The 15058-nt window shown below is 39.7% G+C and overlaps 1 protein-coding gene across 3 annotated transcripts in view; it reads right to left on the reverse strand.

Annotated features, from left to right (window-relative positions):
- Positions 1-15058, reverse strand: part of exoc4 (exocyst complex component 4) — a 502794-nt gene that overhangs the window by 461629 nt on the left and 26107 nt on the right. For all 3 annotated transcript variants that reach the window (XM_059987073.1, XM_059987074.1, XM_059987075.1), the window contains exon 3: positions 9013-9197. In XM_059987073.1, the coding sequence (XP_059843056.1) occupies positions 9013-9197 (185 nt within the window). The remainder of the gene's footprint in view (positions 1-9012; positions 9198-15058) is intronic.

Raw genomic sequence — 15058 nt, forward strand, 5'->3', positions numbered from 1 at the left:
AAAATAATGCAAATACAATCACTGGGGGAATAAACCAGAAAATGCTTGTATCAGTCAATAAGTCACACAGTAGTTACAAAAGGAAAATAAAAGTTTAACACTTAACGTTCAACGGTTTATAACCAAACCTAATTAACTATAGTTAATCTTTCTGAAGATTTCAGATTTTGGTAAGAATTATTACATAAAAAGTATGATTTTTTGATCTGCTACCATCCTTGTCAAATCAGCAGCGGTGCAACAAAATTGCAATTAACTATGTCAACAGAAATGACAAAAAAATTGGTAGCTTGGGTTGGCTGTTTGTATGTAGCGGTGTTTGCCGAACCTGGAATTTAAGTCACAAACATTTTGTCACCTGTTGAGGTGACATCATCAGTGTGCAATTGACTGTTGTTTGTGCTCACGTTTATATTGGTCCGACCTGTTGTTCTGATTGGTTGGTTGGCTGTCGCACTGGCTGCTTGTCTCCACTGGCCCATATCCCTTGTTGTAAGTGCTGGTTCCTCAGGAGTCTGTGGTTCACCCCTCGGGCCCGATCCCACAGACACATAGATTCATAATTTGCATCCAGTTCAGTATGCTTGTCAATAGAGTCTTCTGCTGAGAACCAAGATTTGAAGAATTCTTTTGATTTCTTGTTTTGTGCTTCGGGAATATTTCTGAAATGACGGCAAGACTGCTCCAACTACATGGTATAATGGTCGCACACAAACCCAGCACACCCATCGGAAGGCTTGTCTCAAGACCCAAAGATCCAACAGCCCACATGGAGAAAAGAAATGTAATATACTTAACTCAATGTGGCAGCTGCACCAAACATTATGTAGGACAGACAGGGAGAAAACTGTCCACGAGACTCCATAAACATCAGGTAGCCTTAAGAAGGGATGAGCCCCAATCACTCATCTCAGTACACATCTGACAAGGTCCACCACGAGAGACTCATCCAGGAAGTCATGAGGCATGGGATCTGTGCAACCTTGGCTGTTTGGATAAAAAATTGGCTTACAGGAAGAAAGCAGAGGGTAGTAGCAGAAGGAAAGTATTCTGCCTGGAGGTCAGTGACTAGTGGAGTGCCGCAAGGATCTGTCCTGATACCCCTGCTCTTTGTGATTTTTATAAATGACCTGGATGAAGAGGCGGAAGGATGGGTGAATAAGTTTGCCAATGACTCGAAGATTGGAGGAGTTGTGGATGGAGCTGTAGGTTGTCGAAGGTTACAAGAGGATATAGACAGGATGCAGAGTTGGGCAAAAAAGTGACAGATGGAGTTCAATCCAGATAAGTGTGAGGTGATGCATTTTGGAAGGACAAACCAGATGGCTGAGTACAGGGTTAATGGTCAGTTACTTCGGAGTGTGGATGAACAGAGGGACCTTGGGGTTCAAATCCATACATCCCTCAAGGTCGCTGCACAGGTTGATGGGGTAGTTAAGAACGCCTATGGGATGCTAAGCTTCATTAATAGAGGGATTAAGTTCAAGAGTAGAGAGGTCATGTTGCAACTCTACAAATCTCAGCTGAGACCACACTTAAGAGTATTGTGTTCGGTTCTAGTCACCTCATTTCAGGAAGGATGTGGAAGCTATGGAGAGGGTGCAGGGGAGATATACCAGGATGTTGCCTGGATTGGAAAACAAGTCTGATGAGGCAAGGTTAGCAGAGCTGGGACTTTTCTCTTTGGAGCGTAGAAGAATGAGAAGAGACTTAATAGAGGTCTACAAGATTATGAGAGGCATAGATAGGGTGGATAGTCAGTACCTGTTTCCCAGGGCATGAATACAAACACTAGAGGGTATATGTACAAAGTTATGGAAGGGAAGTTTAGGGGAGACATCAGGGGTAAGTTTTTTTTTACACAGAGGGTGGTGGGTGCCTGGGATGGTGGTTGAGGCTAAAACATTAGGGGTATTTAGAGCCTCTTGGACAGGAACATGGATGAAAGGAAAATAGAGGGTTACGGGGTAGTGTGGGATTAGTACTTTTTTTTAAGGAATATATGGGTGGGCACAACATTGAGGGCCGAATGGCTTGTACTGTGCTGTAGTATTCTAGTTCTAGTACACGATGACCAAGGACACAAGTTTGTCTGGGAAACCACAAAAATCCTGACAGAAGTACAAAACAAGAAATCAAGAGAATTCTTAGAAGCTTGTCTTTCAACGAAAGACTCTATTAACAAGTTTATTGACCTGGATGCAACTGATGAACCTATGCGTCCGCAGGATCAGGGCCGGGGGTGAGCTGAGAAACCAATGCTTACAACAACCAATAACTAAGGATACAGGCCAGTGGCCAGGAGCCAATGGAAACTCATGGCCAGTGTGACAGCCAACAGCCAACCAATCAGAACGAGTCAGACCAATATAAACACAAGTGCTCAGCAGAAACAACACTCAATTGTGCAGTGATGATGTCACCTTGACTGGTGACAAAACGTTTGCAACCTAACCTCCTGGCTCGACAAGCAACCCTGCACACAAATTATGCAACTGTTGGATTTGATTGACTACTCAGAATTGAGATTAGATGTTAGAAACAGACACATTCTTATCTTAGGAGCAATTCACTCTGCTGCGACACATCAGCTGTGCAACAAGCAATGGGCAATGATTTTTCAAACTTAAGAAATGCAAAAGGAACATAAGGATATGTGGACAGGAACATGAAGCTTCAAAAACATATCCATTTGGCTTTGAAACAGAACCAAGAGGACTCATGAAGGTTGTACATATGACTTTACTGTTATGTGGTGTTATGAGTGATGAACAGACCTGACAGACAATGGGGTGAAGAGTTAACCATCCCCCCCCCCACCAAGAAACATGAACTATTACTGTTGCTATGCTGACCTAGAGAAAGAGATGAAAAACAAGCAAGAACATTTGCTACAGATAAGAGAGGGGAGAGAGACTGTTGATTTACTGTGTTATGACTTCTGCAAGGGTTATTTATCGTCTACTAGTTTGCTCATAAACATTCCTCAGTGGGCTGAAGGAGTGGCCTTATAAGGAGTGAACTTTATACTTTTCTATGACAATTTATTTACCCCTAGACATCGATAGAGCTTGTTTATTATTGATTATTATTATTCCTACACTTTTAGGTTTATTACTGCTAACTGGTTTTATATGTATATTTGCATTATTGATATGGTTTTGCTTATTTTTATTAATAAACACCTTTAGTTTGGTACCACCAAACTCCAACGGATGCTTCTTTCTCTGCTGGTTAGACACCTAGTTACGGGGTATGTAACAGTGGACTTTGAAAAAGTGCACAATGAACTTTCAAAAGGTGGACAATGAAACTGACATATAGTGATACTCTTAATAAAAATGAAAGCCCATAACATGAAAGAGGCAGCAGTAGCAAATAGTAATATTGTACGATAATCGAAAAATGGAGGATATTACACATTGATTTCTAATTCAGCAGGCGTATACAAAGCTGTTTACTAGTGATCAGAATTGGGGTAATTGCTCTCTTTGTTATCAGTTAATGATCAGGGCACATTTGTAGATGATATTAGGAATCAGAACAATGAAGCCACGAGGCCATGGACTGATCAATAAAATGGCCAGTGAAATTAAATACAACAGACGGAGAAGTGATACATTGCAGTTGGAATAACAAAACAAAAACTAAAATGCAGTGTACCAATTTGGAGCCAGCACATGAAAAATGATGCTAGGAGTGGCCTCCTTTACTGCTTTTGTAACTCTAATTCAAGTTATTAAACAATTCAATTATAATTATAGTAATTATTATAATTCCACCTAAACAAGTTTTTCTTTTATTTCTACTTAAGCCATTGATATACCTGAAGTTAAAGGTGGTTGAAGAACAGCAATTTCTTCTCACACTGACTCAATAATTAGAGCGGAACACATCACAGCTCTGCAAACCCGTTCAATCCCAACCTCGTGTGCTGTCTATGTAGACTTTGCATGTTCACCAGGTATGTAGGGTAATTGACTGAGGAAAATTGACTGCAGTAGCAGAAGACAAATAGACAAATAGAGGGAAACGTTCTCCATTTTGGGGCGGCACAGGAGGGTAGCAGTTAACATAACGCTATTACAATGCCAAAGATCCAGGTTCAATTCCGCTGCTCTCTATAAGGAGTCTGTATGTTCTCCCCACGGCCGTGTGGGTTTCCTCTGGATACTCCAGTTTCCTCCCACATTCCAAAGACAGAAGAGTTGGTAGGTAATTGGTCACATGGGTGCAATTGGGTGGCACAGACTCATCGGACTGCAAGGGCCTATTACTGTGCCATATCCCTAAAATAAAAAAATAAATTCCAGAGATTCAGTCTTAATAAAAAAACAAGGATTCTCTCTATGTGCAGGCATAGCGAATAATGCAGCTTCTGACACATTTATTTCTCAGAGTTTTCCAGAATTTTGAGTCGGATTAGGTCATTCAGGAAGGGGAAAGTGGAAGAACATACAGCAGTTCTTCTCATCAAGGGATCAGCAGTGGAAAGGGAGAGCAGCTTCAGGTTCCTGGGTGTTAACATCTCTGAAGATCTATCCTGGGCCCAACATATTGATGCAATTACAAAGAAGGCACACGAGTGGTTATACTTCATGAGAACTTGAGATTTGGTACATCACCAAAGACTAATAAATTTTCGAGAGATGTACCATGGAGAGCATTCTGATCTTTTTGCACTATTGATTTTTTAATATATTCTTATTGTAACGTCAAGCAACTTTATGTATGTGTTTCACTATAATACTGCCAGAAAACAGCAAATTTCACGACATAAAGATATGTTAATATTAAGAAATCTGATTCTGGTTTATGAAACTGAGAAATCTCATTTTAACAACTGAGGATTGTAAGAAACAAATAAATGGGCTTGATTGATCGCAGAACGTGATGAGATGGAGTATGCACTACCCGTACTTTTATGAAGTATATATTCCAGACTGAGCAACCTTGCAATAATAATCTGCTTTGGAATAAATAAAATTTTATCTCATCTTATATATGGAAGATTTCACATGGACTGGTCTTCTAAAATAAAAATAATCACTCATTTAGATTGGTTTTAAACTGCCACCTTGCTGTACTTCAACTTCCTGCTTACATCTAGAGAAAAATAGTGAAAATCTACCTATGGAAACAAAAATTGACTGGGAATATAGAAAGAGAACATGAAGGAATTCAAATTAGTTACATCAATAAACATACACAGCTGCTGTGATCTTTAAGGCCCAGAAAAATGATTCAAAGCAACTCACGGCATCCACCACCTATCAGCACCAATCACAGTTCACTTTGTTACATTTCACTTCATTTCAAACAAGAAAATGTTGTTACTGTTTGCTACAAATACTGACAGACATTCTGCTCTTAACAAACGTTGATATATAAATCTTTAAGCAATTGACTACAAATACCAGCATTAGGTATGAATTAGTAAAAAGATAACATTCAAAACTATTTGAAGTTGTCAATCAGGCCCTGCCTGCAAAAATTGTACATCACTGTTGTAGAACAATTCCATTTTGCTTCCGCATACAAAGTGTTGGAGAAACTTAGTACGTCAGGCAACATCTAGGCAAATGAAGGGTCCAGATAAAACCTGGACCTGAAACATCATCTGTCGACTTCTCTCCATAGATCCACCTGACCTGTTTGAGTTCCTCTAGCACCTTGTGTGTTGTTCCAGCGTCTGTCATCTCCACCTGCTCTGCTCAGCATTTCTTCAAGGTAGGAATGCCAAATGGCAAGAACTGGCTCCATTTTCTTCCTGCTTTCTGAAAATACTGCGATGGCTTGATATTAAATGCAACTATACAGGGTACTGGTGAGGCTTCACCTGGAGTACTGTATGCAGTTCTGGTCTCCATACTTGAGGAAGGATGTACAGGCTGTGGAAGCAGTGCAGAGGAGGTTCACCAGGTTGATTTCAGAGACGAAAGGGTTAACTTATGAGGAGAGATTGAGTCGCTTGGGACTGAATTTATACTCTCTGGAATTCAGAGGTATGAGAGAGGATCTTATAGAAACATACAAAATTTTAAAAGAGATAGATAAGATAGAAGTAGGAAAGTTGTTTCCATTGGTAGGTGAGACTAGAACTAGGGGACATTGCCTCAAGATTCAGGGGAGAAGATTTAGGACAGAGATGAGGAGAAACTGTTTTTCCCATAGGGTGATGAATCTGTGGAATTCTCTGCCCAGGGAAACAGTTGAGGCTTATTCACTAAATATACTTAAGATACATTTAGATAGAGTTGTACATAGTAAGGGAACTAAGGGTTATGGGGAAAGTGAAGGTAGATGGAGCTGAGCTTATGGTCAGATTAGCCATGATCTTATTGAATGGCGGTGCAGGCTCAATGGGCCGGATGGCCTACTCCTGCTCCTATTTCTTATCCTTTTTCATCAAGATAACCAAGATGTTAAGAACTAAGCAATATATGGAGTTTCTCCCTACTTTTCTTCAGCCTCGGAACTATCTCTCTGTTTCATTCGTTCATAGATCTTCCTGGTGTTTCAAGTCCTGCAATGTGCAACCTATATATTTCAATGGAAAATATTGTTGATTAAGGATTAACATGGTGTGAAGTTAATATCAATTAAGTGTTAATTGGAGTTGCCAATGGTACATCGCACTTCTAAAATTCTTTGGAAAACAATATGTTTTAATCAGTTTACCAATGAACATTCTGGCACCTAGTTTAATTTAGTTTCAGAAAAATTTAAGTTTGCTGCATGAGATATTGACTGATTTCATGAGTTCTTTCAAATTAGCATTTCTTATGAAAAGCTTTTGAATCCATTTTGTTTCACTTCATCATGTTTGGAGTAAATTGTTGAGAGCTATTGCTGTGCATCATACTTAAGAATAAGAAGCATTTTATGATGTTCAAAGCTGGTCCTAAAAGATTAATTCTGAGACGTGTGCAATAAATTCTTGAAAGCCTGTTAAATTTTGCATACATTTATCTGTTGAATGCATTACTGCTTTTGTATATTACCTGTGTTAACCAGTTACATAGCAAGAACGGCACCTTTTGTATGACTTACTTACACATTGGCAGACAAAAAGGTAGTAAGCAGCAGTCACAAAGCACATAAAATTTCTGAAACTGAAAATAGATGCACCAATGCTGTTCCAAATATTTCTTCTAATCTTCAATTGCTGACATCCTAAGTAATGAGTAACTATACTCAGGAGTAAACAGTTTAATATTCATAAATTAAAATAATAAAAATGTATGTTTCAAATTAAAAATGGTGAAAGCAGAGAAAATATGCTTATTGGCCAAGAAATCAGAGGAGAAATGGACAGATTTTTATTAAAGTCAGTAAGTTAAAATTATTAAGAGTGCAGTTCCTGAAAGGGTGGAAAGGTAGTTTCACTCTAACTGTAATAAAGGAATTAAATAAGTGACAAAATGGAATGCATTTAGAGGTACAGAGAATAGGGTAACAGTGAGAAAATCTCATTTCATTGAAATACTACAAGCAGAAAGTGCTTAGTGACATCTTTGTCAGGTTTTTGATCTTTGGATGCAGTGCTCGTGCTAACTTGTCAATATCATTTTAGTAGTTGCTGTCTGACATTCATTTATATAGTTATAATAATTCCTCAACATGCAGGATGGGGATGTCTCAAAGAAGTCCAGCATTTACTGTCCAACTTGGAATGCCCTTGAACCGAATATTACATGGAACCATTTCAGAATGTGGAATATAATGCATGATTAATAGAAGAATATCTTACTGAAACAACAAAATTGTATTAAAAAGCAAAATGCCTTCCTCAGATTTTCTTCAGGGCAGTCGGTGATTTAGAAATGTTGTAATTACAATTCTGTTGCTAACCTTTCCATCGTGAAGCTCTTTGCATGACTTATAGTACGACATTCTCAGTAGGCAAATGAAAGTCAAAGTACACAATTACACAAAAGGTTTTCCTTTGTAAATACAATTGGCCAAAAACAATATTATTTATTAAAAAGAAAAATCTGGATTATTAATTGAATTAACATTGAAGTGTTTATACCTTCATAAAAATACTTTCAACAGTAGAAATATAGAAAAGAACAAAATGAACAATGGCTCTTTATTTTTAAAAAATTGCAGTCCCAATTGTAGCTGTGAGTCGAATGACAAATTGATGTTTTAGGCACAATTTCCATAATAATCAAACAGAAATTTGTTGTATATTGCCAGCATTTATTCCTTGTATTTCAGAGTTATTCTATTGCTGTTCCTTTTATTCAATCCTTTTTGGGATCTGAGCATTCCTGGCAAGACCAACAGACCCTATCCTCAATGCTTCCTAAACTGAAATGCTGGCTTGGCCATTTAAGGATTAACTATATTGCAATATATCTGGAATCTTCATGATGCCATATTTCCTCCTGGAAGCCTTCATGAGCTATGTTGTCTTTTACAGAAATATGGAGCGTCATCATAACCACAATATTTCAGCTCAAGGTTTACTGAATTATTTGATTTAAAATTTGTCAGCTTACATTCCAGAATTAATCATATAGTTGTTGAATTCTCATCCAGCAACTTAACCAATATTCAACAAGGTCCTCCATAGTAAGGTAGTCCATGTGGGATCCAAAACAAGATTAGTAATTGGATTTAAAATTGACCTGGTGATAAGAAATAGAGAGTGATGATGGAAAGATGTTTTTCAGTTTGGAAATCTGTGACTTGTGATGTACTGTACATATTGTGCTGGGACCTTTACTGTTTGTGATATACAAGTTGTTTTAAAGAGGTTTCTGAAGGGTGAGTTTTTTAAATTTTACACACAGAGAGTTAGATATCTGGAATACTCTGCTAGGACAGATGGTGAAATCTGCTAAAATTACTACTTCTGTTTGTAAACAGATACTTAAGTTGGCAAGTCACAGAAGGACAAAGTCCTAATACAGGCAAGTGGGAATAACGTAGACAAGCATGATCTTGGTGAGTGAAACCATGTCCATGCTGATATCCAACATAATTGCGTTTCATACCTACCCAGGTTTGTTCTTGTCCCTGTTCTTGTTGCCAACACGGCTTGTAGATTTAATGTACAAGTGGCGATGTAGTTCATCAATTAGGACCTTATGCATGTTCAGCTTTTTACTGTGGAGCTCTAAGCGTAGGTCACTCAGTCCTTCTACTTGCAGCAGCTGCCCCTCCAGAGAATCGACTGCAGACACCTGACAATGGAAGAGAGGTCAATCAAAAGATAGTTCCCTTGACAACAATGAATGCCACAAATACTGAGCAACATTGGAGAAACAGAACAGACATCAGTTAGTCTCATGAGACCATGGATTTGAAGCTTGGGCAGGGTTGTATGGGAGACCGGCAGTTGTTCAAGGGAAGGGCAAACTGGTGTCGTTGCAGAACAACGTGTGGTCAAGTGCCTTGCTCAAGGACACAACATGCTGCTTTAGCTAAGGCTCGAACTAGCGACCTTCAGATCACTAGATCAACACCTTAACCACTTGGCCACGTGCCAACTCTGGATATCGGTTGAAAAATTTGCTTTCCTCAAGAGGAATAGTTCTGATGGAATTATACCATCAAGCAGCGACTTTTAGCAAGACCTGTCCTGCTTGTTGGGTTTTTCTTCTTTCAAGTAGACAAATATAAAAAGTCATTCAAATTTTAAAATATTTTTTATTCATTTCTAGGATGTGGGCTCAGTTGGTAAGGCCTTCACTCACTAATTACCCTTGAGATTATGTGAGCGTGACCTATCATAAGACCATAGACCATAAGACATAGGAGAAGGATTAGGCCATTCAGCCTATTGAGACTGCTCTGCCATTCCATCAACCCCAATCTCTTGCCTTTTCCTCATAACCTTTGAGGCCCTAACTAATCAAGAACCTATCAACCTCCACTCAAATATACCCAATGATTTGGCCTTCACAGCTGTCTGTAGAAATGAATTACACAGATTTGTCACCCTTTGGCTAGAGAAATTAGTCCTCATTTCTATTCTAAATGGCCGTCACGCTATTCTGAGGCTGTGTTCTCTGACACGAGATTCACCCACTGCAGGAAATATCCTCTCCACATCCACTCTGTCTTGCAATATCTGATAGGTTTCAATGAAATCCCCACCACTATTCTTCTAAACTCTAGCAGGTACAGACCTACAGCCATCAAATGCTCATCATATGTTAAGCCTTTCATTCTGGGGATCATTCTCATGTACCTCCTCTGGACTCTCTCCAATCACAGCATATCTTTTCTTAGATAAGGGGCCCGAAACTGCTCACAATACTCCAAATGTGGTCTCACCAATATCTTATAAACCCTCACTATTACATCTTTGCTTTTATATTCTAGTCCTCTCAAAATGAAAGCCAACATTGCATTTGTTTTCAATTGGGCCTTCAGATGGCAGAAAGGCGGTCGAACCACAGGAGGAGAGTCACTCCTTACTGGACATCTAGCTTCTGCACTTGTATGACATTTTCACTTGAGCTTCTGCTCAACAGTGACTCCTAATAGTAATAGTGAGGAGAGCTTTTCATTCAATTAAGCCATTGAATGTCAAGGATAGTTACAAAACTTGAATATGGTCATTGTCTGGTGCACGAGACATAAATGCTACCTGCCACTTTTCAATGCATACCTCAGTGTTGTCCAGGTCTTTGCTGCATGTGGGCATTATTTTCTGAGAAGTTGCAAATGGAATTGCAGATCATGCAAATATTGCCACTTTAGTACTAATTTTAGAAAGGTCGTTAATGAAATAGCAGAAAATGGCTGGGCCAAGGTAGTCTGGGATTTGGGACAAATGAGCATAAAAAAAACAGACACCCATTTTCTTTTGTGCAAATTAAGTTTCCAGCCACAGGTGTATTTAATTTGTTATGCCCACGGATTTAAGTTTTATCATCAATGCTATATTGTTGTTAAGGGCACTCACTCTTGTCTCACCTCTGGGATTAAGCTCCTTTGTCCATATTCATAACAAGGTTGCAATGAAGTTTTTGATAATTCCTGTCTGATCCAAACTGGGCATCAGTGAGCAGGTTATTTGTGTTTAAGTGTCAATGTGAACACCATCCATCACTTGGCTGAGTGCATTCATTCCACTGCTTATGAACTCAGAATCAAATTTATTATCACTGACACTGAGGCTTTTTTGCTTCAGCTGCATAAAACAAAGACTTCAATAATATAAATTACAAAAAAAAATTAAAAAAAATAGGAACAACAAGGTAATGTTCATAGGTTTATAGACTGTTCAGAAATCGGATCATGGACGGGAAGCAGCTGTTCCTAAATTGTTGAGTGTGGTTCTTCAGGCTACCGTAACTTAACTCTGATGGTATTAACAATAAGAGGGCATATCCAGGATCCATCATGCAAGAAGAGATTCTGCATAATTCAGGTGTGCTTGCATTGATAGTTGATGTTACTACCTATTCGCACTGATTGTCGTTTCCCCATAAGGTAGTCAAGAATCCAGCTGCAGAGAGAGGTGCAGGTCGGGTTTTGAAGCTTGTTGATTAATACTGAGGGATGATAGCAATAAACACTTGTGTTTTAATCGCTAAACAGCCTGATGAAGGTCTTGCAGTTGATGAGACATTCAGAGTGAAGAACCAGTAAGGAATGACTTACTTCTTAGTAGGTAGATTGCAACAGGTTCAGGTCCTTGCTCAGGAAGGAGTTAATTCTAGCCACTGCCAACCTTGTGAAACACTCCATTATGGTCGATGGGAATAATACAAGGTGAAATTCATTGAGGCAGCTCACCCTGAGCATCTCGGGCACGGGAGTATTTACTACCTTTCTGAAGCAGGTGGGAAACTCAAGCCACAGCAGTGAGAGGCTGAAAATGTCTTTGAATACTCCAGCTGGTTGATTGACAGAGAGTTTTAGTACCAGCCAGCTACACTGTCGAGGCCAAATGCCTTGTGGGAGCTCACATTCTTCAAGGATGCTCTGATGTCAGTATCTGAGGCAGAGATCACTGGATGCTGTGAGGATTTACACTGGATAATGTTATTTTCCCTTCCAAAGTGTGCATTAAAGGCATTGAATTCTTCAGGATTGAAGTGTCACCACTACTTATGCTGTTACATTTCGCTTTATAGGAAGTAATGGCATGAAAACCCTACCACAGCTGTCGTGTGTCTGATTCTGCCCCTAGCTTCACTTGGGATTGGCTTTTCACTTTTATAATGGTCTTCCATAGATTGCAACTGGACTTTAAGATTCTCGATTGCCAGTCTTGATTGTCCTCAGCAGACTGCAAATTTATTGGTTCATCTGGGGCTTCTGGTTTGGAAAAAATTGATATGTTGTTAAAGACACATACTCATCCACACAGGTCTTGAAGAAGTCAGATTTGGGTGTAGTTTATTTATTCCGACCCTAAAATGAATCCCTAAAAATGGTCCGTCCACTAATTCAAAGACATTCAAGCTTCTGCGAGTGTTTCAAAAAGTAGATGCTGAGAGCTATTTCCTTGTAGTGGAGTTTACACATGTTGAAAAGATAGTATAGGGCTTACTTGCCATTAAGGAATGAAAGGAATTTCAAGCTTTCATTCCTTTCATTTCAAGGATTATTGAGGTTTGCAATTATCTATCATGAGATGCTGATCTTTGAATCTATTCAATGCAGACATCAATAGATTTTCAGTTATCAAGAGGACTGGGTAGGAAAACTAACTTGAGGGACAAAATTACCCCCAAGATCATTTCATGGCAGTGCAAGCTTCAACTGCCATGTAGTTAACAACAGCTTCAAGTTATATCCTAATTATATGAAGAGTACAATAGCTGAGGACAACAAAATGGACCATGCACCCACGAAGAAAGATATCTCTATGCCAACATCTCTACTTTCTTAGAAGGTCTGATATGTTCAACCAACCACCCTAACAAACGTCTATAGATGTACAGTTGATAGCATGCTTACTGGTGTCATCATGCTCTGGTGCAGCAAAATGAATGTGTAGAAACATAAGCAGCTGCAGAGGGCCGTGGAATCAGCCCTGTAAATCACAGGCCTCTCTCTCCCAACCACCAAATGGACCTACATCAGGCACTAATTTAAAATAAACAGTAGCAATCATAAAAGTCCGCTCACGTGGACTTTCAGAGAAGAGGTACAGAAGCCTGAATTCACAAAACACCAGTTTCTGGAACAGCTTCTTCCCTTCAATCATTTGGTTCTTGAATCAACCTGCACAACCTTAATCAACTACCTCAGTGTAGCAACATTAAGACTACTCTGATCATTATATTGAACTGAGTTTAATTTTAGGTTCTAATCAAGTTCTTTCTATTCTATTCTTTCTATTCTTATAGTTCATAATTTCTATTATGATTTTCTTTTTGTGCCTCTAATAATATGTAATGATTAGTGTGATACTATTACAGCCTGTGACTTTCTGGAGTTCAGAGTTCAATTCTGGCACCATTCTGTATATTTTCCCTGTGGAATGCATGGGTTTTCCCCTGGTGCTTCAGTTACCTCCCACGGTCCATAGATGTACTGGGTAGATTAACTATAAATTGTCTCGTGATTAATCAGAGTTCTGGGGTTGCTGCTATGGTGTGGCTGGAAGGGCCTACTCCATGCTACATCAGGAAATAAATAAATAGATATGATAATACACTCAGGTATTCCAAAGACTCAACTCTGAGATAAAATACATTCTTCACCTCAGACTCCTGCAAAGAGTACTGAACTAACTTTTGCAACCTTTTCTCATAAGGCAATCTTCCATTTGGAGAATAGAAAACCTAAAGCCCTTTGGCCCACAAAGTTGTGCCGAACATGTCCTTACCTTAGAAATTACCTAGGGTTACACACAGTCCTCTATTTTTCTGAGCTCCATGTACCTGTCCAGGAGTCTCTTAAAATACCCTATCATATCCGCCTTCACCACCGTCGCCAGCAGCCCATTCCACACACTCACCACTCTCTGAATAAAAAACTTCTCCTCGACATCTCCTCTGTACCTACTTCCAAGCACCCTAAAACTGTGGCCTCTCGTGCTAGCCGCTCCAGCCCTGGGAAAAAGCTTCTGACTATCCACATGATCAATGCCTTTCATCATCTTATACACCTCTACCAGGTCACCTCTCATCCTCTGTCGCTCCAAGGAGAGAAGGCCAAGTTCACTCAACCAATTCCAATAAGGCATGCTCCCCAATCCAGGCAATGTCCTTGTAAATCTCCTCTGCACCCTTTCTATGGTTTCCACATCCTTCCTAAGGTGAGGCGACCAGAACTGAGCACAGTACTCCAAGCGGGGTCTGACCAGGGTCCTATATAGCTGCAACATTACCTCTCGGCTCTTAAACTCAATCATACGATTGATGAAGGCCAATGCAACGTATGGCTTCTTAACCACAGAGTCAACCTATGTAGCAGTTTTGAGTGTCCTACAGACTTGGACCACAAGATCCCTCTGATCCTCCGCACTGCCAAGTGTCTTCACCACCAATACTATATTCTGCCATCATATTTGACCAACCAAAATGAACCACCTCACACTTATCTGGGTTGAACTCCATCTGTCCCTTCTCAGCCCAGTTTTGCATCCTATCAATGTTCCACTGTAACCTCTGACAGCCCTCTACACTATCCACAACACCTCCAACCTTTGTGTCATCGGCAAATTTACTACCCCATCCCTCCACTTCTTCATCCACGTCATTTATAAAAATCATGAAGAGCAAGGGTCTTGAAGAGCAGATCCCTGAGGCACCCCACTGGCAACTGACCTCCATGCAGAATATGACCAGTCTACAACCACTTTTTGCCTTCTTTGGGCAAGCCAGTTCTGGATCCACAAAGCAATGTCTCCTTGGATCCCATACCTCCTTACTTTCTCAATAAGTCTTGTAGGTGGTACCTTGTCAAATGCCTTGCTGAAAACCATATACACTACGTCTACTGCTCTACCCTCAATGTGTTTAGTCACATCCTCAAAAAAACTCAATCAGACTAGTAAGGCATGACCAGCCTTTCACAGAGCCATGCTGACCATTCCTAATCATATCCTGCCTCTCAGGATCTTCTCCATCAATTT

Source organism: Hypanus sabinus, chromosome 13 (genome assembly GCF_030144855.1).
Source record: "Hypanus sabinus isolate sHypSab1 chromosome 13, sHypSab1.hap1, whole genome shotgun sequence".
Lineage (NCBI taxonomy): Eukaryota > Metazoa > Chordata > Chondrichthyes > Myliobatiformes > Dasyatidae > Hypanus > Hypanus sabinus.